General features: G+C 46.3%; 2 protein-coding genes across 10 annotated transcripts in view; one reads left to right on the top strand and one right to left on the bottom strand.

The window, feature by feature from the left end:
* ACAD10 (acyl-CoA dehydrogenase family member 10) overlaps nt 1-15,381 on the bottom strand; it is a 69,777-nt gene extending 54,396 nt beyond the window's left edge. For 5 of the 7 annotated variants that reach the window (XM_031650765.1, XM_031650762.1, XM_031650763.1 and 2 more), the window contains exons 1-2: nt 15,185-15,381; nt 6,718-6,917 (exon numbers count right to left, since the gene is read on the bottom strand). In XM_031650765.1, the coding sequence (XP_031506625.1) occupies nt 6,718-6,904 (187 nt within the window). In that variant the 5' untranslated portion in view covers nt 6,905-6,917; nt 15,185-15,381. The remainder of the gene's footprint in view (nt 1-6,717; nt 6,918-15,184) is intronic. The other 2 variants (XM_031650760.1, XM_031650766.1) reach the window with 2 other exon arrangements.
* Nucleotides 15,382-15,433: 52 nt separating this feature from the next.
* Nucleotides 15,434-24,995, top strand: part of BRAP (BRCA1 associated protein) — a 45,145-nt gene continuing 35,583 nt past the window's right edge. For 2 of the 3 annotated variants that reach the window (XM_009181736.2, XM_003907166.3), the window contains exons 1-4: nt 15,434-15,717; nt 18,116-18,277; nt 19,613-19,811; nt 22,915-23,104. In XM_009181736.2, the coding sequence (XP_009180000.1) occupies nt 15,636-15,717; nt 18,116-18,277; nt 19,613-19,811; nt 22,915-23,104 (633 nt within the window). In that variant the 5' untranslated portion in view covers nt 15,434-15,635. Of the gene's footprint in view, nt 15,842-18,115; nt 18,278-19,612; nt 19,812-22,914; nt 23,105-24,995 lie in introns of all 3 variants that reach the window. The other variant, XM_009181735.2, reaches the window with a different exon arrangement.

The following is a 24,995-nucleotide window of genomic DNA, read 5'->3' as shown; positions in this document are numbered from 1 at the left end:
TACACACACACAGACACACACACGGGCAATTTTTTGAAAATAAACAAGAAACTTTTCACAATGATAATCACTGAAGTCTGGAATCAACTGGGAAAGGGTCGAGGTGGCAGCAGGAAATTTCCTCTGTATTTTATACTCTTTTAGCAGTTACTATTCAATAAATGGGGTTGGCATAACTAGGTTTCAATATGGAATAAAAATTAAATTAAATAATCTTTCAGGCCATCACAAAACCAATTCCCAATACAGTAAATATCCAAGTCAGAAAAATAAAATTCTAAAAAATTGAAAACAATACAGAAGGCTAGGCATGGTGACTCATGGCTAAAATCCTAGCACTTGGGGAGGTGGAGGTGGACAGATCGTTTACACTCCCAAGTTCAAGGCCAGCCTGGGTAACATAGTGAAACCCTATCTCTACAAAAAATACAAAAATGAGCCAGGTTTGGTGGTGCAAGCCTGTAGTCTCAGCAACCTGTGAGGCTGAAGTGGGAGGACAGCTTGAGCCTGGGAGGCAGAGGTTGCAGTGAGCCAAGGTCACTCCACTTTACTCTAGCCTGAGTGGCAGAGTGAAATTTCATCTTGAAAGAAAAACAAAACTTTGGTACAGCTAAAACCATTATCAATAAAATCAAAAGACAATGCATAAACGAGAAAATATTCGCAAGTGATACAACAGATAAAAGGTTATTACTGGCCGGGCGCAGTGGCTCACGCCTGTAATCCCAGCATTTTGGGAGGCAGAGGCAGGAGGATTACCTGAGGTAGGGAGTTCAAGACCAGCCTGACCAACATGGAGAAACCCCGTCTCTACTAAAAATACAAAATTAGCCGGGCGTGGTGGTGCATGCGTGTAATCCCAGCTACTTAGGAGGCTGAGGCAGGAGAAGTGCTTGAACTTGGGAGGTGGAAGTCGTGATGAGCCAAGATTGCGCCATTGCATTCCAGCCTGGGCAACAAGAGCAAAACTCCATCTCAAAAAGAAAAAAAGGTTATTACTGAAAATCAGCAAGAAAAGTGAGCAATTCATGGAAAAACTGAACGACCAATAATATTAAAAAAAAAAAAAAAAAAGAAAGGCTCACTACTCAGGAGGCAGGAGGATCACTTCAGACTAGGAGTTTGAGACCAGCCTGACAGCCTGGGCAATACAGCAAGATGATCTCTCAGAAAACAAACAAACAACAACAACAACAACAATACAAAGCCAGCCAGATGCAGTGGCTTGTGCCTATAATCCCAGCACTTTGAAACCCTGAGGCAGGTGGGTCATTTCAGGTCAGGAGTTCGAGACCAGCCTGGCCAACATGGTAAAACCCCATCTCTACTAAAAACATACAAAAAATTAGCCAGGCGTGGTGGTACACGCCTGTAGTCCCAGCTACTAGAAAGGCTGAGCCATGAGAATAGCTTGAACTAGGGAGGCAGAGGTTACAATGAGCCGAGATCACACCACTGCACTCTAACCAGGGTGACAGAGTGAGACTCCGACTCAAAAAAAATAAAAAATAAAAGGCTCAAACTCAGTCACAATCAGGCAAATGAACATTAAAATAACAGAAAGAAAAAAAAAAAAAGGCCAGGCCCGGTGGCTTACGCCTATAATGCCAGCACTTTGGGAGGCTGAGGCGAATGGACCATGAGGTCCGGAGATTGAGATCATCCTGGCTAACACAGTGAAACCCGTCTCTACTAAAAATACAAAAAATTAGCAGGGCATGCTGGCAGGCGCCTGTAGTCCCAGCTACTCAGGAGGTTGAGGCAAGAGAATGGTGTGAACCCAGGAGGCGGAGCTTGCAGTGAGCCGAGATGGCATCACTGCACTCCAACCTGGGCAACAGAGCAAGACTCTGTCTCAAAAAAAAAAAAAAAAAAAAGAGACCAACCTGGTCAACATGGCGAAACCCTGTCTCTACTAAAAATACAAAATTAGCCGAGTATGGTGGCACACACCTGTAATACCAGTTACTTCGGAGGCTGAAGCATGAGAATTGCTTGAACCTGGGAGATGGAGGTTGCAGTGAGCCAAGATCACTCCATTTCACTTCAGCCTGGGCAACAGAGTGAGGCTCTGTCTCAAAAAAAAGGAAAAGGAAAGAAACCACAAAGATGGAATTTTCATCTACCACACTAACAAAAAATTTTTTTTTTTTTTTTTGAGGCGGAGTCTCGCTCTGTCGCCCAGGCTGGAGTGCAGTGGCCGGATCTCGGCTCACTGCAAGCTCCGCCTCCCGGATTTACGCCATTCTCCTGCCTCAGCCTCCCGAGTAGCTGGGACTACAGGCGCCCGCCACCTCGCCCAGCTAGTTTTTTGTATTTTTTAGTAGAGACGGGGTTTCACTGTGTTAGCCAGGATGGTCTCGATCTCCTGACCTCGTGATCCGCCCGTCTTGGCCTCCCACAGTGCTGGGATTACAGGCTTGAGCCACCACGCCCAGCCTAACAAAAATTTTAAAGTCAAACATTCTGAAATTTCGAAATCATTATACCCTCTGAATTCAATTTTTTTTTTTCAAGATGGAGTCTTGATCTGTCACCCAGGCTGGAGTGCAGTGGTGCTATCTTGGCACACTGCAACCTCTGCCTCCTGAGTTCCAGCAATTCTCCTGCCTCAGCCTCCTGAGTATCTGGGATTACAGGCATGGCTTACCATGCCCAACTAATTTTTTTTTTTTTTTTTTTGAGACAGAGTCTCGCTCTGTCGGCCAGGTTGGAGTGCAGTGGTGCGATCTTGGCTCACTGCAAGCTCCACCTCCCGGGTTCATGCCATTCTCCTGCCTCAGCCTCCCAAGTAGCTGGGACCACAGGCGCCTGCCACCACACCCAGCTAATTTTTTGTATTTTTAGTAGAGACAGGGTTTCACCATGTTAGCCAGGATGGTTTCAATCTCCTGACCTCGTGATCCACCCACCTTGGCCTCCCAAAATGCTGGGATTACAAGCGTGAGTCACCATGCCCGGCCTAAATTCAATCTTAAAGTGTTTGAGCTTTGGTATGAAAATGCATTTTTGAAGAAAAATAAAGTAAAATAAAAAATAAAAAACTAAAATGTTTGGGCTGTACTTTGAATTCTTTGTTGTGTGTACTAATTTTATAGTAAACTAATAGCTTAAATCAAGCTTTTCTGAAAAGGGCCAGATGATAAATATTTTAGGCTTTGAAGGCATTCGGGACCCTGTTGAAATTACTCAACTCTGCCAGTGCAGGGCAAAAGCAGTCATGGACAATATGTAAACAAATGGGCAAGACAGTTTTCTAAAACAATTTCATTTTTATGGACATTGCAATGTGAATTTCACATAATTTTCACATGTCACAAAATATTATTCTTGTTTTGATATTTTTCAATTAGTGTTTCAAAACATAAAAGTCATTCTTGGCTGACAGGCCATATAAAAACAGACAGCAGGTGAGGCATGGTAGCTCACGCCTGTAATTCCAATGACTCAAGAGGCCAAGGCAGGAGGATCACTTGAGCCCAGGAGTTTGAGACTAGCTTGAGCAACATAGCAAGACCCCATATCTATAACAAACAAAAATTAGGCACAGTGGCTAACACCTGTAGTCCAGCTACTTGGGAGCCTGAGGCAGGACTGTTTGAGCCCAGGAGTTTCAGACTGCAGTGACAGTCTTGCTCTGTCTCCCAAGCTGCAGTGCAATGGTGTGATCTCAGCTCACTGCAACCTCTGTTTCCTGGGTTCAAGCGATTCTCCCTGCTCAGCCTCCAGAGTAGCTGTGATTACAGGTGCCCACCACCATGCCTGGCTTATTTTTGTATTTTTAGTACAGACAGGGTTTCGCCATGTTGGCCAGGCTGGTCTCAAACTCATGACCTCAAGTGATCCATCTCTCGTCCTCCCAAAGTGCTGAGATTACAGGCATGATCCACCGCACCTTGCCAATTCTAGTATATTCTTATCAAATGACCCTTGATGTGGTTCATTTGAAATAAACATTAGAAGCTCCAGTCAAGCAAAAGACAAAGTATAAGGCATCACTATTTTTTTCACACACCTACCTATCAAATATTTCCTGAATGACTGAGACAGCCTGCAGAGCTAACACTGCAACAGTGAAATGAAGAAATCCCAGATCTGGGGTCCTGGAATCCAAGAGCCCCATAGAGGAGACATGAACACATCCCACTGCAAACTAAAATGTCTCGTTGAAGGTGAAACTTGCATGGGAATTGGCTATCCAGGAACATTCTGCCCAGGTTGCAAATGAGGTTGGAGAAGTCTTGACAGAAGAGGACTCTTGAAGTTAGTAACAACCATGAGATTTATTGAGTGTTCAAAAGATTCCAGTCATTGCTGAATAATATCCCCTTAAATTTGCCATTAAAAGCATCAGTAGGATTTGAACAGGCAGAGGAGACAGGGAGGAAACAGAGCTTGCAAAGGCACAAACATGCAAATGCGCCTGGCATGCCTGGGGAGCATCAGGTAGTCCATAGCAGGAAAGCTAGAACTGAGAGGAGCCCTGAATCCCAGGCGAAAGCTTCCAGACTTAATCTAGGGGACTACATGCAGGCATTCAAGGTTTTCAAGCCAGGGATGAAAGGAACAAGATCTATGCTTTATTTTTATTTTATTTATTATTTTGTGACAGGGTCTCACTTTGTCACCCAGGCTAGAGTGCAGTGGTGCAATCTCAGCTCACTGAAGCCTCAACCGCCTGGGCTAAAGTGATCCTCCTACCACAGCCCCTCAAGTAGCTGGGACTACATCCATGCACCACCACACCCAGGTAAGTTTTTTGTATTTTTCGTAGAGATGAGGTTTCACCAGGTTGGCCAGGCTGCTCGTGAACTCCTGTGCTCAAGTGATCTGCCCACCTTGGCCTCCTGAAGTGCTGAGATTACAGGTGTGAGCCGCTAAGCGCAGAAGCAAGATCTATGTTTTAGAAAGGTAATTCTGGAGCTGGGAGGAGATTTTGTAAAATCCAGAGAGCCAGAGGCAGGGAAAGAGTTAGGAGGCTGATGACATCATTTGGGTGAGAGAAGGCAAGGGTGGAGGCAGTGGGAATGGAGAGAAGTGAATTGGTTCTTAAGATATTCTAGAGAAAGTCAAGAAACTTTCTGTTCACTGATCTTTATGTTCTTCCCCACTGCCTTTTTTTTTAGAGACAGGTTCTCTAAAAAAGCCTGTTGCCCAGTCTGGGATGCAGTGGTGCAATCCTAGCTCAAAATGGGGTCTCACTGTGTTGCTCAGGCTTGGTCTTTACGTTCTTTGTAAAAGAATAGATTCAGCTGTCTGCAGAACAAGAATATTTGGGGGTGGTAAGGAGCAGGGGGAGCAGACAGTCTGGAACAGCCCCTGAGGTAAACATGACAGAGATATGAGTGAAGGAACAGAGAGGCTCAGGTGTAGCACCAAGGGCCCACCTGAGGCTGGAGCTCAGAAACTAGCTTGTGCAGCCAGTTTGCATGGCTGAGTAATTTGGTCAGCAGTGCTGGAAAGCCTAGACATGCAGGCATAGAAAACCTGTGCCTGGGTTGATTCAGGATGGAGAACTGGCCAGCTGGCCACCGCAGAAGCTCAAAAGAAGAGGGATGGCTGTCTGTCTGCCCCTTTGTCCTTCTTGCTGGCTGGCATGAGAATGTGATAGCAGCAGGTGAGACAGCCAAGACAGACCACGAGGTGAGAGTGGAAATGAAAAGTCACAGTAGAGCAACATGCTAGAAAGAGCTGGAGTCCCTGATACCACAGAGTCACATCACACAGTGCCCCAGACCACATACCTGGGCTTTTATGTGCAAGAGAAACTTCTAGCTTGTTTCAGTCACTATTTTTTTTAGGTTTTCTACTGCCTGAAGCCAAAACGACTGTAACTAATAAAAGCTGAACTGAGTAGAAAAGAAGTAAAACCAGGAAGGGGCAGGTAAAGAGAAGACCAGACACCAGAGGGCTGACTCTTACCCTGTCAGTCCAGAAGCAGGTTTAGAGGGAGTGGGGTAGAACAGAGGAAGGCTGTAATCAAAAGGGGACTTTCAGCATTCTAGATTTCAGAAGCAGCACAGTTCCCAAGAAAAAGTGGTTAAATTCTTTGGGTTTTTTGTTTGTTTGTTTTTGAGTAAGGGTCTTCCTCTGTTACACAGGCTGGAGTGCAGTGGCATGATCATGGCTGACTACAGCCTCAACCACCTGGACTCATGTGATCCCCCCACCTCAGCCTCCTAAGTAGCTAGAACTACAGGTGCATGTCAACGTGCCCAGATAATTTTTAAATTTCTGCAGATATGGGGTCTCATTATGTTGTTCAGGCTGGTTTTGAACTCCTGGGCTCAAACGACCCTTCCACCTCGGTCTCCCAAAGTGCTGGGATTACAGGCCTCAGTCACTGTGCCCTGCCTTGGTGGTTAAATTCTAATCACAGTACTCATGGCAGCTCATCATTGATTGAGAATTTAGGATGCACTGAGCAATCACTGTGCTAAGCAAGTGCTTCCCACGGATAACAATCCGCCAGATCCCAAGGAGGAAGGCACTACCATTAGCTCTCATTTAATGATGAGGAAAGTAAGATCTGGAGAAGCTAAACCATGCGCCCAAGACACTCAGCCCCCTAGTGGTGCTTGGAATTTGACTCGAGAGCCAGAGCATGGCCTGCTAGGACACACTGCTGCCCAAGTGTTCCCCTCTGCCTTCCTGATCACCCTCCATTCTCCCACCGCCACCCTAGTCCCCCAAAGTGAAACAGAATGAATAGCTCACCCGCAGCGACTCTCCCGGGAGAAGGAATGAGAACTCCGCCCATGTCGAAAATCACTGCTCTATAGGTGCTGCCTCCAAGGTGCGTCCATCGGTGGGACCCCTGGTGCCTGCGCTGGATGTGTTTCAGGAAGGCTGTCCTCCACGCCCACTGGAGACAGGAGGACTGGAAACAGCTCCTTACACACATGGTGAAGCCGAGGCTGTGTGGGAAGAAGGCACAGGGCGTGACGTGCCTGCACTGCCTCCCACGCAGGCCTCCATCCTGGAGTCAGAGGGGCCAGCCAGACATCTCTAACCCATCTCCAACAGGCACTTCGAATCACACCCACAACTGACCTCAGTGTCTCCTCCCTCCCTGGCTACTCGGTCAAGGGCTCCATCGCCCACTCGGCTGCCCAAGCTAGAAAGCTGGGACTCGCCCTGACTTTTTGCAATTTCTTTTTTTTTTAGAGATGGAGTCTTGCTCTGTCACCCAAGCTGGAGTGCAGTGGCACAATCTCAGCTCACTGTGAGCTCCGCCTCCCGGGTTTACGCCATTCTCCTGCCTCAGCCTCCCGAGTAGCTGGGACTACAGGTGCCCGCCACCACGCCCAGCTAATTTTTTGTATTTTTAGTAGAGATGGGGTTTCACTGTGTTAGCCAGGATGGCCTCAATCTCCTGACCTCGTGATCTACCCGCCTTGGCCTCCCAAAGTGCTGGGATTACAGGCATGAACCACCACACCTGGTAACTTTCCGCAGTCTCTACCTCACCACGCCCCATATAGTTCTGTGCTGTCAAGTCTTCCTCCTGAAAATCTCATCTACCTCTTTGCATTCTCACTGCCACCATCTTGCCCATGGATCCTAACTGGCCCCCTTGCCTCTTCTCAGACCTCTCTCCAATTTTTTCTTCACCCTCCAGTCAGAATATTCTTTCAAAATTGCAAATCTGGGCCAGGCACAGTAGCTCATGCCGGTAATCCCACCACTTTGGGAGGCCGAGGTGGGTGGATCACCTGGGGTTGGGAGTTCGAGACCAGCCTGACCAATATGGAGAAACCCCATCTCTACTAGAAACACAAAATTGGCTGGGCATGGTGGCACATGCCTGTAATCCCCTCTACTCTGGAGGTTGAGGCAGGAGAATCGCTTGAATCTGGGAGGCAGAGGTTGCAGTGAGCCAAGATCGTGCCATTGCACTCCAGCCTGGGCAACAAGAGCAAAACTCCATCTCAAAAAACAAACAAACAACTCTTTCAACGGCTCCTCATTGCCCTTAAAATAAACTCTCAATTCCTAAGCCTGGCTTAAAAGGCCCTCTAAGGTCTACTCCCATCAGGCACAGTGGCACGGGCCTGTAATCTCTTCACTTAGGGAGGCTGAGATGGGCAGATCACTTGAGGTCAGAGTTGGAGACCAGCCTGGCCAACATAGCGAAACCCCATCTCTACTAAAAAACACAAAAATAAGCTGGGCATGGTGTTGGGTGCCTGTAATCCCAGCTACTCGGGAGGCTGAGGTAGGAGAATTGCTTGAACCTGGGAAGCGGAGGTTGCAGTGAGCTGAGATTGTGTCACTGCAGTCCAACCTGGTTGACAAAGCCAGACTCCATCTCAGGAAAAAAAAAAAAAAAACAAAAAAAAAAACCTCATTCCTTTTTGCAGCAACTCCCCATTTTTTCTCCTCAACCTGGGATGATCTGGACACGCATATCTACATGCAGTTTCCTCAAACCCATGTTCTCCTCCTTTGCAATGCTGTGTTCCACCAGCTGCCTGGCTAATTCCAAACAGTCCTTTGGGTTGTAGTTTACCAGTCACTGTCTTCATGAAGCCTCTTCTGGAAGTCAGAAAAGACTCATTAGGAGTCTCTCCTGTGTGCTCCTAAGATGTCCTGTACTCGCCTCCACCTAGCACTTACGATGACACCCTCACACCACAAAACACTATCATTTCCACTTACAGATCACTGCAGCAGCCTGGTAACTGTTCCCCAAACTTACTTTCAAACGGTTCAGAAAAAAAAAAAGACAGACACAACACACATACATGCACATGTATACAGATGCACACCTATATACACCTGTGTATAGAGAAAACCAAATATGGCCAGACGTTAATAGTGAGTCTAGATGAAAGGTATAACGGGAGATTATTGTTCTTTCGACTTTTCTATAAGCTTGAAATAAAAAGATGGGGAAAAAAACAAAATAATGAAAGCAAATTCTAGTTTCTTCATGAAAATTTTTAAGCTTTTGATGTGATTTCTACAGTTAAAAAGCTTACTAAAAATCAGGAGAGTGCAAAACAGGTTGGTAAGACAGCCTCTGAGTTTAGAGGAGTCAATTCCGTGGGGCCAAAAGGACTCCATAACTATATAGTTTGAGCATCCCCCATCCAAATATCTGAAATCTGAAATGCTCCAAAATTAGAAACTTTTTTTTTTACTTTTGAGAGTCTCACTCTGTTGCCCAGGCTGGAGTGTAGTGGCATGAATTTGGCTCACTGCTACCTCTGCCTCCGGGTTCAAGTGATTCTCCTACCTCAGCCTCCCAAGTAGCTGGTACTACAGGTGGTACCAGGCACCACCATACCTGGTTAATTTTTGTATTTTTAGTAGAGATGGGGTTTCGCCATGTTGGTCAGGTTGATATCAAACTCCTGACCTCAGGTGATTCACCTACCTTGGCCTCCCAAAGTGCTGGAATTACAGGCGTGAGCCACAGTGCCCGGCCAGGACTCAAAAAACTGCACAGGTTGAGCATCCCTAATCCAAATATCCAAAACTCAAAGTGATCCAAAATCCAAAACTTTTTGAGCCCCCACACGATGCCACAGTGAAAAATTCCACACGTAAGTACTTAACACAAACTTTGTTTCATGCACAAAATTATTTAAAATATTGTATAAAATTACCCTCAGTCTATATGTATACAATGTATATGAAACATAAGTGAATTTCATGTTCAGACTTGGGTCCCAACCCCAAGATATCTCATTATACATATGCAGATATACCAAAATCCAAAATCTGAACTACTTCTGGTTCCAAACATTTGGGATAAGGGATACTCAACCTCTATAAGCACCTAGAGAAAGGACTCTTAAGTGGTAAATCCTGAATATAATGTGTTTCTCATGTATAGTCAGCCCTCTGTATTTGTGAGTTCCACATCTGCAGATTCGGCCAACCACAATAGAAAATATTCTAAGTAAAACAAAACACACACACAGTACGGGCGCAGTGGCTGACACCTGTAATGCCCAGAACTTTGGGATGCCAATGCAGGCGGATCACCTGAGGTTGAGAGTTCGAGACCAACCTGGTCAACATTGTGAAACCCCGTCTCTACTAAAAATACACACAAAAAAAATTAGCTGGGTGTGGTGGTGCATGCCTGTAATCCCAGATACTCAGGAGGCTGGGACATGAGAATCACTTGAACCCGGGAAGTGGAGGTTGCAGTGAGCCAAGATCGCACCACTGCACTCCACATTCCAGCCTGGGTTATACAGCGAGACTCCATCTCAAAAACAAACAAACAAAAAAACCCAATAAAATAACAATACAACAAAAAATGCAAACAAAAAATACAGGCTAACAACTATTTACATAATACTTACACTGTTTTAGGTATACATATATATGTATGTATATATTTATATATTTTGATATGAGTATAATTTGATACATATAATATATATTAAATATATATATTTGTTGATATGGTGTCTCCCTCTGTCACCAGGCTATAGCGCAGTGGCATGATCTTGGCTCACTGCAAACTCCGCCTCCCAGGTTCAAGCGATTCTCCTGCCTCAGTCTCCCAAGTAGCTGGGATTACAGGTGTGCGCCACCACGCCCGGCTAATTTTTGTATTTTTAGTGGAGACAGAATTTCACCATGTTGACCAGAATGGTCTCGATCTCCTGACCTCGTGATCCACCCACCTCAGCCTCCCTAAGTGCTGGGATTACAGGCGTGAGCCATCATGTCCAGCCAGTATTATAAGTAATCTAGGGATTACTTAACTCATATCCTGCTTGCCCTGAGAATACTGTGCTGGCAGTGTGCTGCACATTTTTTGCTTTCTCTTTTTTTTTTTTTTTTTTTTTGAGACAAAGTCTCGCTCTGTCGCCCAGGCTAGAGTGCAGTGGCGTGATTTCGGCTCACTGCAACCACCTCCCGGGTTCAAGCAGTTCTCTTGCCTCAGCCTCCTGAGTAGCTGAGACTACAGGGCTTGCCACCATATCCAGCTAGTTTTTTGTATTTTTAGTAGAGAGGGGTTTTCACAATGTAGGCCAGGCTGGTCTTGAACTCCTGACCTTAAGTGATCCACTTGCCTCGGCCTCCCAAAGTGCTGGGATTACAAGCATGAGCCACTGTGCCTGGCCAAGTACTTTTTTTTTCTAAACGGGAAATGGGTTAAAGCATATAGGAGGGTGTGCATAGGTTATAAACAAATGCTACACCATTGACTATCAGGAACTTGAGCACCCACAGATTTTGGTATCTGCAGGGAGTCCTGCAACCATCTGCTGAGGATACCACCGTGCAATGACAGTAAGTGGAAATTTGCTCAATTTGGGGGCAATATTTGAAACTAAAAATGTCAAGGTTCATTCGTATTTTCAGTTTTACTTACGTTCCTATGCCAAGGCCAATGTTTATGATAGAAGGAGAAATTTACTTACACACTTGTAAAAGTGGTCAATACATTTTGTGTGAGGGCTTAGTGGAGATGAAAAATGCTTTTGGGGCCTGAAGGGGCAACTTTAATCCTTATGGAGGACACTGTCCTCCACGTAGTCCCGCTAACCAACATGTGGGAAATGTTCCCACAAGCAGTCTGCTTATTCCTTCAACTACAGAAGACTGTTCTGCTCTAGCCACTTCCCAAGGCAGGAAATGCTGTCATTTCTCATACCTCTAGGCCTTGGTACCTGCTGTGCTCACTGACTGGAACACCTTTCCCTGCTTTATCTGTTAGATGAATTTCCATTCACTTTGACATCATAACCTCAGTTTTAGCTCCTCTGGGGAGCCTTTTCTTTTCTTTTTCCAGGCAGAGTGTGGGACTTTTTTTTTTTCACTCCCATTGCCTCTTCTCCAAATCTTCGGCAGAGCACTTACCCCATTACGCAGTAACTGCTTTCATTTTTTTTTCTTGAGACAGAGTCTTGCTCTGATGACCAGGCTGGAGGGCAGTGGAGCAATCTTGGCTCACTGAAGCCTCTGCTTCCCAGGTTGAAGCAATTCTCCTCCCTCAGCCTCACATGTAGCTGGGACTGCAGGCGTGCACCACCATGCCCGGCTAAGTTTGGTTTTTTTTGAGACAGAGTCTTGCTCTGTCTCCGAGGCTGGAGTGCAGTGGCTCGATTTCGGCTCACTGCAAGCTCTATGTCCCAGGTTCACATCATTCTCCTGCCTCAGCCTCCTGAGTAGCTGGGACTATAGGCGCCCGCCACCTCGCCCAGCTAATTTTTTGTATTTTTAGTAAAGATGGGGTTTCACTGTGTTACCCAGGATGGTCTCGATATGCTGACCTCGTGATCCGCCCACCTTGGCCTTCCAAAGTGCTGGGAATACAAGGTTTTGTACTTTTTTTTAGTAGAGTCGGGATTTCACCATGTTGGCCAGGCTGGTCTTGAACCCCTGACCTCAAGTGATCCTCCCATCTCAGCCTCCCAAAGTGCTGGGATTACAGGCAAGAGCCACCATGCCCGGCCTGTTTTCACGTCTAGGTGTTCCTGAACTCATAAGCTCCTTTTAAGACAAGGACTATCTTATTCATCTCAGTATACACACACACACACACACACACACACACACACACACACACACACACACACACATCCCCTGGGACTTAGTACAGGTTTTAGACACATAGCAGGTGCTTCATATGAGTTGGAAGGATGCATAAACTGGAGATATCAGAAAATAGGGAAAAGCTGGGTACAGGTTTAATCCTTGGCAGCCACAAAGAGCTGTAACATTCCCAACCTGCCCAACTCTGGCTAACAGTTCTAGTTATCTGTTACTGGTATCTACCATAAAGAAGATTTGTCAGGCTGGGCGCAGTGGCTCACGCCTGTAATCCCAGCACTTTGGGAGACCGAGGAGGACAGATCACCTAAAGTCAGGAGTTCGAGACCAGCCTGACCAACAAGGCAAAACCCCATCTCTACTAAAAATACAAAAATTAGCCGGGCATGGTGGCAGGTGCCTGTAATCCCAATTACTCGGGAGGCTGAGGCAGGATAATCACTTGAACCTAGGAGGCAGAAGTTGCAGCGAGCCAAGATCGTGCCATTGCACTCCAGCCTGGGCGACAGAGCGACACTGTCTCAAAAAAAAAAAAAAAAGATTTATTTGTCTTCTTCCTGACACTCAAAATGGGATTAGCATGATAATGCAGACTTGCTACCTAAATGATGCTCTCATAAAAATGCACACACAGTGTGTGTTGTCATACATTAAGAAGATGCTTGGGGCCAGGCGCGGTGGCTTACGCCTGTAATCCCAGCACTTTAGGAGGACAAGGCGGGCAGATCACGAGGTCAGGAGTTCGAGATAAGCCTGACCAACATGGTGAAACTCCATCTCTAAAAAAAATACAAAAATCAGCTGGGCGCGGTGCTGCGCGCCTGTAGCTCCAGCTACTTGGGAGACTGAGGCAGGAAAATCACTTGAACCCAGGAAGCCGAGGTTTGCAGTGAGCCGAGATCGTAGGGAGCCAAGATCACACCACTGCACTCCAGCCTGGGCAACAGAGTGAGACTCTGTCTCAAAAAAAAAAAAAAAGGTTTGTTTAGTAAAGAGATACAGAGTGTTGGTTCTGGATTCAGATTGCCTGGATTTTAATTCCAGCTCTGCCACTACTACCTGTGTAATCCTGAGCCAGTTACTCTTTCTCCGAGCCTCAGATTACACCTCTGTAGAATAGGGACATAGTACCAGTTTCATAAAGTTGTTGTTACCATTGCATGAGACAAGGTATATGAAACACTCAAATTAGTACCTGGCACACATTGAAATGTTATCTACTACAGTAATATACTAAAAAAGTTCACAAGAGGTCTCATAGGTTTTATGCATATAGTATGTGTGTATGGTTTATGCACTTTCACCTAACCCTGTGATTCTTCAACGGGGTTATGTTTTTTAACCCCAAGAAGACATTTGGCAAGGTACAGAGACATCATTGGTTGTCACTATCTGGGGAGAGGTGCTACTAACATCTACTGGGTCAGGCCAGGGATGTTTCTAAACACTCTACAATGCTGAGGACACCCCGCCCCCTTGCCAAAAACAAAAAAGAGTAATCAGGACCCAAAATGTCAATACTGCAGAGTTGAGAAACCCTGATTTAAACAGGGCATGTGGAAACGTATTTCATAGGATGTAGTCACAAGATCTATATACACATATATCTTGTAGTCATGTCATAGACACATAGTCCACATACACACACATCTAGAATGTACTATGTACTTATATATGTATTATACAATGTACCTAGAGTAGCATCCTGTCATGTACATGTCCCATATGCATTAATTGTGTCAATATCTACATACAAAAGCCAGTCTGACATACTGGAAAGAATGCTGAGCCTCAGAAAAGCTAATGTTATCTCCATATACATAATTCCATTTCATCCTCACAACTGCATGAGGATATATCATGCCAACTTTATGCAATGACTATACTATCAAGACTGCACAACTGCTGATGTAGGTCGACCTCACAGTACAGACAGGAACTGTGTTTATCTTATATGCCAATGTATCTCAAGCATCCCAAGGGTGTCTAGACTCTCAGTAAACATTTGTGAAGTGATAGCACTTTGGGAGACCAAGGAGGTCAGATCAACTAAAGCCAGGAGTTTAGGTGGTTAGGAGTTAGGCGAGGGGAGGAGTCAAAGTGGGGAGGAGGACCCAGGTCTAACTGCAGCACTGCGCTCCTAACCAGCAGATCACCATCTTTTCTTTTCTTTTTCTTTTTTTTTTTTTTTGAGACGGAGTTTCACTCTTGTTGCCCAGGCGGGAGTGCAGTAGCACAATCTCGGCTCACTGCAACCTCTGCCTCCCGGGTTCAAGCGATTCTCCTGTCTCAGCCTCTCAAGTAGCTTGGACTACAGACGCTCGCCACCACGCCCGGCTAATTTTTTCTATTTTTAGTAGAGAGGTTTCACCATGTTGGCCAGGCTGGTCTCGAACTCCTGATATGAGGTGATTCGCCCGCCTCAGCCTCTGGGCTGGGATTACAGGCGTGAGTCACCGCGCCCAGCCAGATCGCCATAGCGATCGAGTCACCACTCTCTAAGGCCCCTTAGAAGCAACTTCACCTCTCTGAGCCTCGTTGTACCTATCTGTAAAGTGGGACAGAAACAAAACCACCCATACTAGGGTTAGAGAGAGGAGTCAAACACAACCAAAGGGGCAAAGTTCTGCATAACAGAGAGCTTGGACAATTCGGAGACCTCGCGGAGCCAGGGATCCCGCGCCGTCAGCCGAGGTGGGTTAGGACCAGGCCTCTAGGGCAGGCAGAGGTTAACTCGCGGCTGTACGAAAACACGCAGCTCGGCCTAAGTGCGGGACCCCAGCGTTAGCAATCGCCACGACGTCCTTCCGCTCCGACCTCCTTGAGATCCCGTACGGAAGGGAAGTGGCTGACCCCATGCCGCGCAGCCCAATCGCGGTGCGCGGTCCTGCGCGCATGCGTAAACCGCGGGTCAGCGACGGCGGCCGGGAGGCGGAAGTGGAGGTTGTTGTGGCTCCGAGGGCTGTTCAAGGAGCTGCTGCTGCTGCTGAGGCGGCGGCCACTGCGTTGAGGCGGTGGCGGGGCTGCCGGCCCCGGGCCGCTCGGCCTCTCGGCTCGCCTTCCAGCCTCGCCTGAGCCCGCCGGGGCCCGCGCCGGCCAGCGCCTGCCCTATGAGTGTGTCACTGATTGTCATCCGATTGGAGCTCGCGGAACACTCGCCCGTCCCCGCCGGCTTCGGCTTCAGCGCCGCGGGTGAGTCCCGCGGCCTCGCCACATTCCCTGTAGCCGGGTCTGGGTCCGGAGGGCTCCCTCTCCCAAAGTACTGGCCCGGGAAAAGCCCGCGGCTAGGGCTCTTGCCTCAGGAAGACATGGAGAGGTGATCAGGATCCCTCTTTCCCATCCACCCTTGAGAGGCCTTCCCGTTTGTTATCTCAGGGAAGCCCTGCCCCCGAACCTCCTTCCCTGTGCCGTCTGAGGGCATTCCGTTTATACCTGGCACGGCTCCCTCTCGAGAGAGTCGAGTGGTGTGTCTGTCTCACTTGCTTCCCTTTGGGCTTCGTAAAGGCAGGGACTGGGTCCCCAGCAACGCTGGACTGTCCCTGGATTAATTAAATTGTTCCCTTTTGGAAGGATATCCATTGAGGTGCCCCTTAACCATAGTCATAACTAAAATTTAGACACTCCCTATATCCCAACATTGTACTAAGCACCTTTTGTGTATTGTATTCTTTAATTATCTTTGCAACAGCTCTGAGAGGCAGATGGGTGTGGCATGTGCCTCTTACACATTGGGAAACTGAAGTTTAGTGATTTAAATCATTTGCCCAAGGTGAAATGATGGGTGAAACTGGGATTCTCACTCAGTGAGCTGGACTTGAGTCTGAGCTTTTCACATCAGTAACACAAGGAAGCTCCTTAGTGGGGAATGCAGCTCTGGCTCTGTTCCTTGGTCCTCAGATAATTAACTAATAATAACATTCATTCAAGAAATACTTGGTCGGGCGCGGTGGCTCACACCTGTAATCCTAGCACTTTGGGAGGCTGAGGCGGGCGGATTACCTGAGGTTGGGAGTTCGAGACCAGCCTGGCCAACATGGTGAAACCCTGTCTGTATTGAAAATACAAAAATTAGCTGGGCGTGGTGACAGGTGCCTGTAATCCTAGCTCATGGAGAGGCTGAGGCAGGAGAATCACTTGAACCCGGGAGGTGGAGGTTGGAGTGACCCAAGATTGTGACACTGCGCTCCAGCCTGGGTGACAAGAGATAAAGTCCATTTCAAAAAAAAACAAAAAACAAAAAAAAACTTACGCTCATATTTGCTGGAGCTTTTATTGTGTGCTGAATCGGACAGGGTCTCTGCTTTAATGGCAGCAGCAGTTTCGTGGAGGAAACATTATTTAAATAAGTGCAGAATACGTGTAGAATTACAACTGTGGTAAGTGCTGTGAAGGAAAGGAGAAACAGTTTGGGAAACTATTACAAGAAGATGTGTTTGGTTTGGAGAGAGGGATGGGGTCAGGTAGAGATGGTGTCATTGGAAACTTCCTGAGGATATGACCTTTGGAGCTGCAAATTAAAGATTGAATATGATTTTATAGCTTATGAGCACCTTTCCAAAGGCTAAAAGTGGCTTCTGAGTTCTGAAAGTCAGCTGAATTGATATTAGCCGCATATAGACATCCGCGTGGGTCAGTCATGTAGTCATTTATTCATCAAATATTTAGAGAGCTTCCTCTATGTGCTCCGCACTGTGGTATAAGTGCTGGGAATACAGTGGTGGGCAAAACAGGCCTTGTCCCTGCCCTGACAGAACATATATTCGGGATATTTCAGTTAAGCCTCCAAATACCGTTTCACTTTTCATGTGTTTCATTGATTTAAGACAGTAATCACAGATTTTCATGGTTTGCTTCATGGCATGAGCATAATCCAGGATGTTTAAGACTACCCCTACAAGTTTTTGAAATTTTGTTTATTAATGGACTTGATATCTTCATTTTGGGCTGAACACAATTTCATTTTATCAGGTGTTACTAAAATGTTAGCTCTTCTGGGCATGATCACTGTTGAACCTTCTCTAAGGCTCCCCCTTTGGCAATTTGCTTTAAAGTGCATGATTTCGGGCCAGGCGCAGTAGCTCACACCTGTTATTCCAGCACTTTGGGAGGTCAAGGTGGGCGGATCACTTGAGGCCATGAGTTCTAGATCAACCTGTCCAACATGAAGCCCTATCTCTACTGAAAGTACAAAAATTAGCCAGGCGTGGTGGCGCGTGCCTGTAATCCCAGCTACTCGGGAGGCTGGGGCAGGAAAATCACTTGAACCTGGGAGGTGGAGGTTGTAGTAAGCCAAGATCACGCCACTGCACTCCAGCCTGGGTGACAGAGTGCGACTCTGTCTCAAAAAATAAAAATAAAGTGCATGATTTCAGAACAGCCCTGCATTTCTGAGTATATTGTCCTGGCTGCTTATTGACTGTTTGCTGGGTACTGCAGTGGTCCCAGAGGTGAGTGAGATGGATACTACAAAGGCTTTTTATCATCTTGGCGGAAGGCAGGAGAAAGAAAAGGGAAACCTAATGATGGAGGAATAGAGAACAGAGAGGAGCTTGTTTTATTACCTTGTATTAATCATTCATGTATTCTTTAGCCGGGGAAATGTCTGATGAGGAGATAAAAAAGACGACACTCGCTTCAGCTGTAGCTTGTTTAGAAGGGAAGTCACCAGGAGAGAAAGTAGCAATTATCCATCAGCATCTCGGCCGTCGAGAAATGACAGATGTGATCATTGAGACCATGAAGTCCAACCCAGGTATGCTTTTAAAACCCTGGACTCTCTTTTGTAATGTGAACCCTGCTTGCCTATTTTATACACGGTGTTTAATGAGCCTATGATTTCAACATCTAGCATACTTTTATCTTTCACTGCCTGGGTGCTTTATATGACACTGTTAAGCCACATTTTAGTGTTTCTAAATATTTCTTCCAAATTAATCCTAACAGTCAGGGCTGACATTCAGTTCAGTGCGGGGGGGACTTTTTTTTCTTTTTTTGAGGCAGGGTCTCTGTTGCCCAGGCTAGAGTGCAGTGGTACAATGTCGGTTCACTACAACCTCCGCCTCCTGGGCTGAAGCAGTCTTCCCGCCTCAGCCTCCCAAGTAGCTGGGATTATAGATGCCCTCTACCACAGCTGGGTAATGTTTGTATGTTTAGTAGAGACAAGGTTTCACCATGTTAGCCAGGCTGGTCTTGTACTCCTAGTCTCAAGTGATCTGCCTGCCTTGGCCTCCCAAAGTGCTGGAATTACAGGTGTGAGCCACCACACCCGGCCACTGGGGAGGATTTCTTACCACCTAGTTCAGTGGCAGATCATTAATGTGTCCAAATAAACATGTTGTGCCTTCCCCTGCTCTGCTAGCTCATTTCTTTCTTTCTTTCTTTCTTTCTTTTTTTTTTTTTTTTTTTGAGGCGGAGTCTCACTTTGTCGCCAGGTGGGAGTGCAGTGGCACAATCTCGGCTTACTGCAACCTCCACCTCCCGGTTTCAAGCGATTCTCCTTCCTCTCTCAGCCTCCCAAGTAGCTGGGACTACAGGTGCACGCTACCACACCCAGCTAATTTTTGTATTTTTAGAAGAGACAGGGTTTCACCATGTGGGCCAGGATGGTCTCAATCTGTTGACCTCGTGATCCGACCGCCTTGGCCTCCCAAAGTACTGGGATTACAGGTGTGAGCCGCTGCACCTGGCCAGCCAGCTCATTTCATCTGTGGAAGTGGATGTGTAGATAGTACTACATCTCCAACATGGAGGTGTTCAGAACTGGTAGGTTTGGATTTCAAACTTAGTAACCCTGCATGTTTGTCCCAGTTAGGATTTCATGATAGAAGACACCTGCTTGCATTATGGTATTGCCAAATGTAATAGCCATCCTTAAGTTCCTGAGGGTGTTAATGAGATTTTTATGGGGCAAAGAGAGCTTTAAAGTATGATACTCTCATAAACTCAGCTGTTCTATAAGTAATAGCTCTAAATGCATTACATTATAATTATCAAAGTTTATTCCTCTGACTTGAAATTTTAATCTAGTTCAAGTCCTTGAGCATGTGTCCTATCCATTTATAATCTGCTATTTTTTAATTGGTGAAAGATGAACTAAAAACTACAGTGGAAGAAAGGAAGTCTTCAGAAGCCTCCCCCACTGCACAAAGAAGTAAAGTTCACAGTAAGGAATGCATAAACACTGCCCCAGATTCTCCATCCAAACAGCTTCCAGACCAGATTTCATTCTTCAGTGGAAATCCGTCAGTTGAAATAGTTCATGGTATTATGCACCTATATAAGACAAAGTAAGAAAATCCTTTTTTCTTGGGGGTTAGTCTAATTTTTTTTTTTGCTTTAGTGTAGTCTCTTGCCCTGAAGGAAAGTGGGTATTTTAAGGTTCAAAATAATACTTTTGTGTATTGTGTGTTAGAGAATTCTCAGATGTTTTACATTTGATTAATCTTGTGGATTGGGTCAAAGCTTTTCCTTATAAAAGAAGTGCCTGTAGATACACTTAAGGGAATATGTGGGGAAAATGTTCTCTTTTTTTCTGTTTTGAAACAGAGTTTCGCTCTCGTTGCCCAGGCTGGAGTGCAATGGCGCGATCTCGGATCACTGCATCATCTGCCTCCTGGGTTCAAGTGATTCTCCTGCCTCAGCCTCCCAAGTAGCTGGGATTACAGGTGCCCACCACCACACCTAGCTAATTTTTTGTATTTTTAGTAGAGATGGGGTTTCACCATGTTGGCCAGGCTGGTCTTGAACTCCGACCTCAGGTGATCCGCCCGCCTCGGCCTCCCAAAGTGCTGGGATTACAGGTGTGAGCCACTGCACCCTGCCAGGAAAATGTTTTGTTTTGTTTTGTTTTGTTTTAAGACAGAGTCTCGCTCTGTCGCCCAGGCTGGAGTGCAGTGGCCGGATCTCAGCTCACTGCAAGCTCCGCCTCCCGGGTTTACGCCATTCTCCCGCCTCAGCCTCCCGAGTAGCTGGGACTACAGGAGCCCGCCACCTCGCCCAGCTAGTTTTTTTGTATTTTTTAGTAGAGACGGGGTTTCACCATGTTAGCCAGGATGGTCTCGATCTCCTGACCTCGTGATCCGCCCGTCTCGGCCTCCCAAAGTGCTGGGATTACAGGCTTGAGCCACCGCGCCTGGCCAGAAAATGTTTTATTAGCAGATAGGCATGGAAGGTGATGGGGAATTGAAAGGACAAAGAAAATGATCCACAGCATCTTTGTAGTCTCATGTCCCCACCAAATCTTTACTGAAGAGGCTGCTAAGAAGTCAGTTAACTCGGCCGGGCGCGGTGGCTCAAGCCTGTAATCCCAGCACTTTGGGAGGCCGAGACGGGCGGATCACGAGGTCAGGAGATCGAGACCATCCTGGCTAACACAATGAAACCTCGTCTCTACTAAAAATACAAAAAAAAATTAGCCGGGCGTGGTGGCGGCGCCTGTAGTCCCAGCTACTGGGGAGGCTGAGGCAGGAGAATGGCGGGAACCCGGGAGGCGGAGCTTGCAGTGAGCCGAGATCGGGCCACTGCACTCCAGCCTGGGCGACAGAGCGAGACTCCGCCTCAAAAAAAAAAAAAAAAAAGAAGTCAGTTAACTCATTTCAATTTTATTACCTCTTTTTACCATTTTCTGTGGTTCAAATAAAGCTTGCTGGAGCCCCAAGGAAAGGAAGCATTTGGCTAGATAATCCACAAGCCCAGCCACTACCTCCTTGGGTTATCAGTGGCTGATACCTTAAGGCCGTTCTTGTGCTAACTTATTTGCCGGATCCCTACTGGGAAAACAGTGACTATTCAGGTAGCCATTTTGTTTTTTGTTTTGTTTTGTTTTGAGACAGAGTCTCACTCCGTCACTCAGGCTGGAGTGTAGTGGTGCAATCCAGGCTCACTGCAACCTCCTCTCCCGAATTCAAGCAATTCTCCCACCTCAGAGTAGCTGGGACCACAGGTGCACGCCACCATGCCCAGTTAATTTTTTTTTATTTTTTTATTTTTGGTAGAGATGGGATTTCATCATGTTGGCCAGGCTGGTCTCAAACTCCTGACCTCAAGTGATCAGCCCACCTCAGCCTCCCAAAGTGCTGGGATTACAGGTGTGAGCCACTGCACCCAGCCCAGGTAGCCATTCTGGATCACAACTGTCAAGTGAGTTTTACAGCATTTCAAAAAACAAATTGCATTGTGGGAGGATTTTCTTTCCTCTCTATTCCAGCTATCCCAACTTGGTAACATTTCCTGTAATACTCAGTTATATCCTCATAGTTTAGAATTCTCTCTTGCTGGGCGTGGTGGCACACGTCTGTAATCCCAGCTACTTGGGAGGCTGAGGCAGGAGAATTGCTTGAACCCAGGAGGCAGAGGTTGCAGTGAGCCGAGACCATGCCATTTCTCTCCAGCCTGGGCAGCAAGAGCAAGACTCCATCTGAAAAAAAAAAAGAGAGATAGAGAACTCTCTTATATTTAGAGCTCTTTTTTTTAGGCCCTTTAAGAGAGGTCCATAGCCAGAGTTGTGCTTTTAAGTTAATCAGTGACAGATATTTTTTTTTTTTTTTGAGACGGAGTCTTGCTCTATCGCCCACGCTGGAGTGCAGTGGCGCGATCTGGCTCACTGCAAGCTCCACCTCCCATGTTCATGCCATTCTTCTGCCTCAGCCTCCCAAGTAGCTGGGACTACAGGCACCCGCCACCAGGCCCGGCTAATTTTTTGTGTGTTTTTAGTAGAGATGGGGTTTCACCATGTTAGCCAAATGGTCTCGATCTCTTTTTTTTTTTTTTTTTTTTTTTGAGACAGAGTTTCGTTCTGTCGCCCAGGCTGGAGTGCAGTGGCCGGATCTCAGCTCACTGCAAGCTCCGCCTCCTGGGTTTATGCCATTCTCCTGCCTCAGCCTCCCGAGCAGCTGGGACTACAGGCGCCCACCACCTCGCCCGGCTAGTTTTTGTATTTTTAGTAGAGACGGGGTTTCACTGTGTTAGCCAGGATGGTCTCGATCTCCTGACCTCGTGATCCGCCCATCTCGGCCTCCCAAAGTGCTGGGATTACAGGCTTGAGCCACCGCACCCGGCCGGTCTCGATCTCTTGACCGCATGATCTGCCTGCCTCAGCCTCCCAAAGTGCTGGGATTACAAGCATGAGCCACTGCGCCTAGCCACCAGTGACAGATTATTATTCAAACATAGATAAGAGTAAAACACTGCAAATTTGCCTAATGCAGATTTCTAACCATAATAAACATTGAAGTGAAGATTAAAAAGTCCAGTGGGGGGATATAATGTAGAACAATTCATTAATGAAATATTAAAATTTTATTTTTTCCTGTTTTCTTGGACATAAAAGTTGTCTACTGTTGTTTAACCATACCTCATCTATTTACGACTCTCTAATTATTGTTTTGTTAGTAAGATGACCTCCTTAAAAGAAGATGTGCGGCGCAGTGCCATGCTGTGTATTCTCACAGTCCCTGCTGCAATGACCAGTCATGACCTTATGAAGTTTGTCGCCCCATTTAATGAAGTAATTGAACAAATGAAAATCATCAGAGACTCTACTCCCAACCAATATATGGTGCTGATAAAGTTTAGTGCACAGGTAAAAGTTATTAAAGTTATTAAAAATCTCTTTGCCACAGAAACTGTGTTATTGAAACTGTATGATAGTAGCTGTTGTGATTTACGGCATTTTGCACTTAAGATTCTTGATATGTCTTCTAAGATATAATTCTAATTCTAGATGTATTTCTAATTTCATTAGCAGAAATACAATTATAACGTATACCCATGGTATTTTTATTTATTTTTTTTATTTTTTTCCAGTAGAGATGAGATCTTGCTATGTTTTCCAGGCTACTCTTGGCCTCAAGCAGTCCTCCTGCCTTGACCTCCCAACGTTCTGGGATTACAGTTGCTCTGAGCCACTGCATCTGGCCTTATGCCCATGATTTTTTATAGATCAGATTCGGTATGAAATCTAAGGTTTTGCCAGGAGACAGAGGTTGCAGAAAGCTGACATCACACCACTGTACTCCAGCCTGGGTGACAAGAGTGAGACAACATCTCAAAAAAAAAAAAACCCTAGTTTTTTTTTTTTTTTTTCTTTTTTGAGACGAAGTCTCACTCTGTCACCCAGGCTGAGTGCAGTGGTGTGGTATTGGCTCACTGCAATCTCCGCCTCCCGGGTTCAAGCAATTCTCCTGCCTCAGCCTCCTGAGTAGCTGGGACTACAGGCATGCACCACCATGCCTGGCCAATTTTTGTTTTTTTTGTTTTTTTTTTTTTTTGAGACAGAGTCTCGCTCTATCGCCCAGGCTGGAGTGCAGCGGCCGGATCTTGGCTCACTGCAAGCTCTGCCTCCTGAGTTTACGCCGTTCTCCTGCCTCAGCCTCCCAGGTAGCTGGGACTACAGGCACCCGCCACCTCACCCGGCTAGTTTTTTTGGTATTTTTTAGTAGAGATGGAGTTTCACCGTGTTAGCCAGGATGGTCTCGATCTCCTGACCTCATGATCCGCCCATCTCGACCTCCCAAAGTGCTGGGATTACAGGCTTGAGCCACCGCGCCTGGCCAATTTTTGTATTTTTAATGCAGACGGAGTTTCACTATGTTCGCCAGGCTGGTCTCGAACTCCTGACCTCGTGATCCACCCGCCTCAGCCTCCCAAAGTGCTGGGATTACAGGCATGAGCCGTCATGCCCGGCCTGCTTGTTTTTTTAAACAAGTGGTAACTATTCCAGAAAAGCAGTAGTTCCCAAACTTTTTGAAGTTAACACCATCTTATTATTTTCCATTAACCCCACTTCTTTCATTTTCTTTTTTTTTTTTTTTTTTGAGACAGAGTTTAGCTCTTGTTGCCCAGGCTGGAGTGCAATGGTGCGATCTTGGCTCACAGCAACCTCTGCCTCCCAGGTTCAAGCCATTCTTCTGTCTCAGCCTCCGGAGTAGCTGGGATTACAGGCATGCACCACCATGCCCAGCTAATTTTGTATTTTTAGTAGAGACGGGGTTTCTCCATGTTGGTCAGACTGGTCTCGAACTCCAGACCTCAGGTGATCTGCCCGCCTCGGCCTCCGAAAGTGCTTGGATTATAAGCGTGAGCCACCATGCTTGGCCTCATTGTCTTTTTAATGAAGTGGAAGAGTGTACCTGTTCTGTGAGCCCCAGAGAGAAGCTTTAGTGTGGAGTTCTGTCTACAAGAGAGTACACAGTTAATATGTTTTATCTTTACAAAGTACCCTATCATTTAGGGAGACATTTAAAACACGTTTCAATTATCCTGTAGATTTAAAGTTTACAAGTTGACATTAAGAACAGAAAAGCACTTGAATAGCTCCTTTCACTGACCGTCAGAAAGCCTTCCAAGGTTGCCAAGGAGCTTTGCAAAACATGAGAAAATCCTGCCTTGAGCCATATCAGTCTGGTAGCACATGTAATAATAAGGATAACGATGATAATATCCAGCATTTATCGATGGCTTCTGTATCACTC

Source organism: Papio anubis, chromosome 9 (assembly GCF_008728515.1).
Source record: "Papio anubis isolate 15944 chromosome 9, Panubis1.0, whole genome shotgun sequence".
Lineage (NCBI taxonomy): Eukaryota > Metazoa > Chordata > Mammalia > Primates > Cercopithecidae > Papio > Papio anubis.
This window is presented reverse-complemented; position numbering and strand designations above follow the sequence as displayed.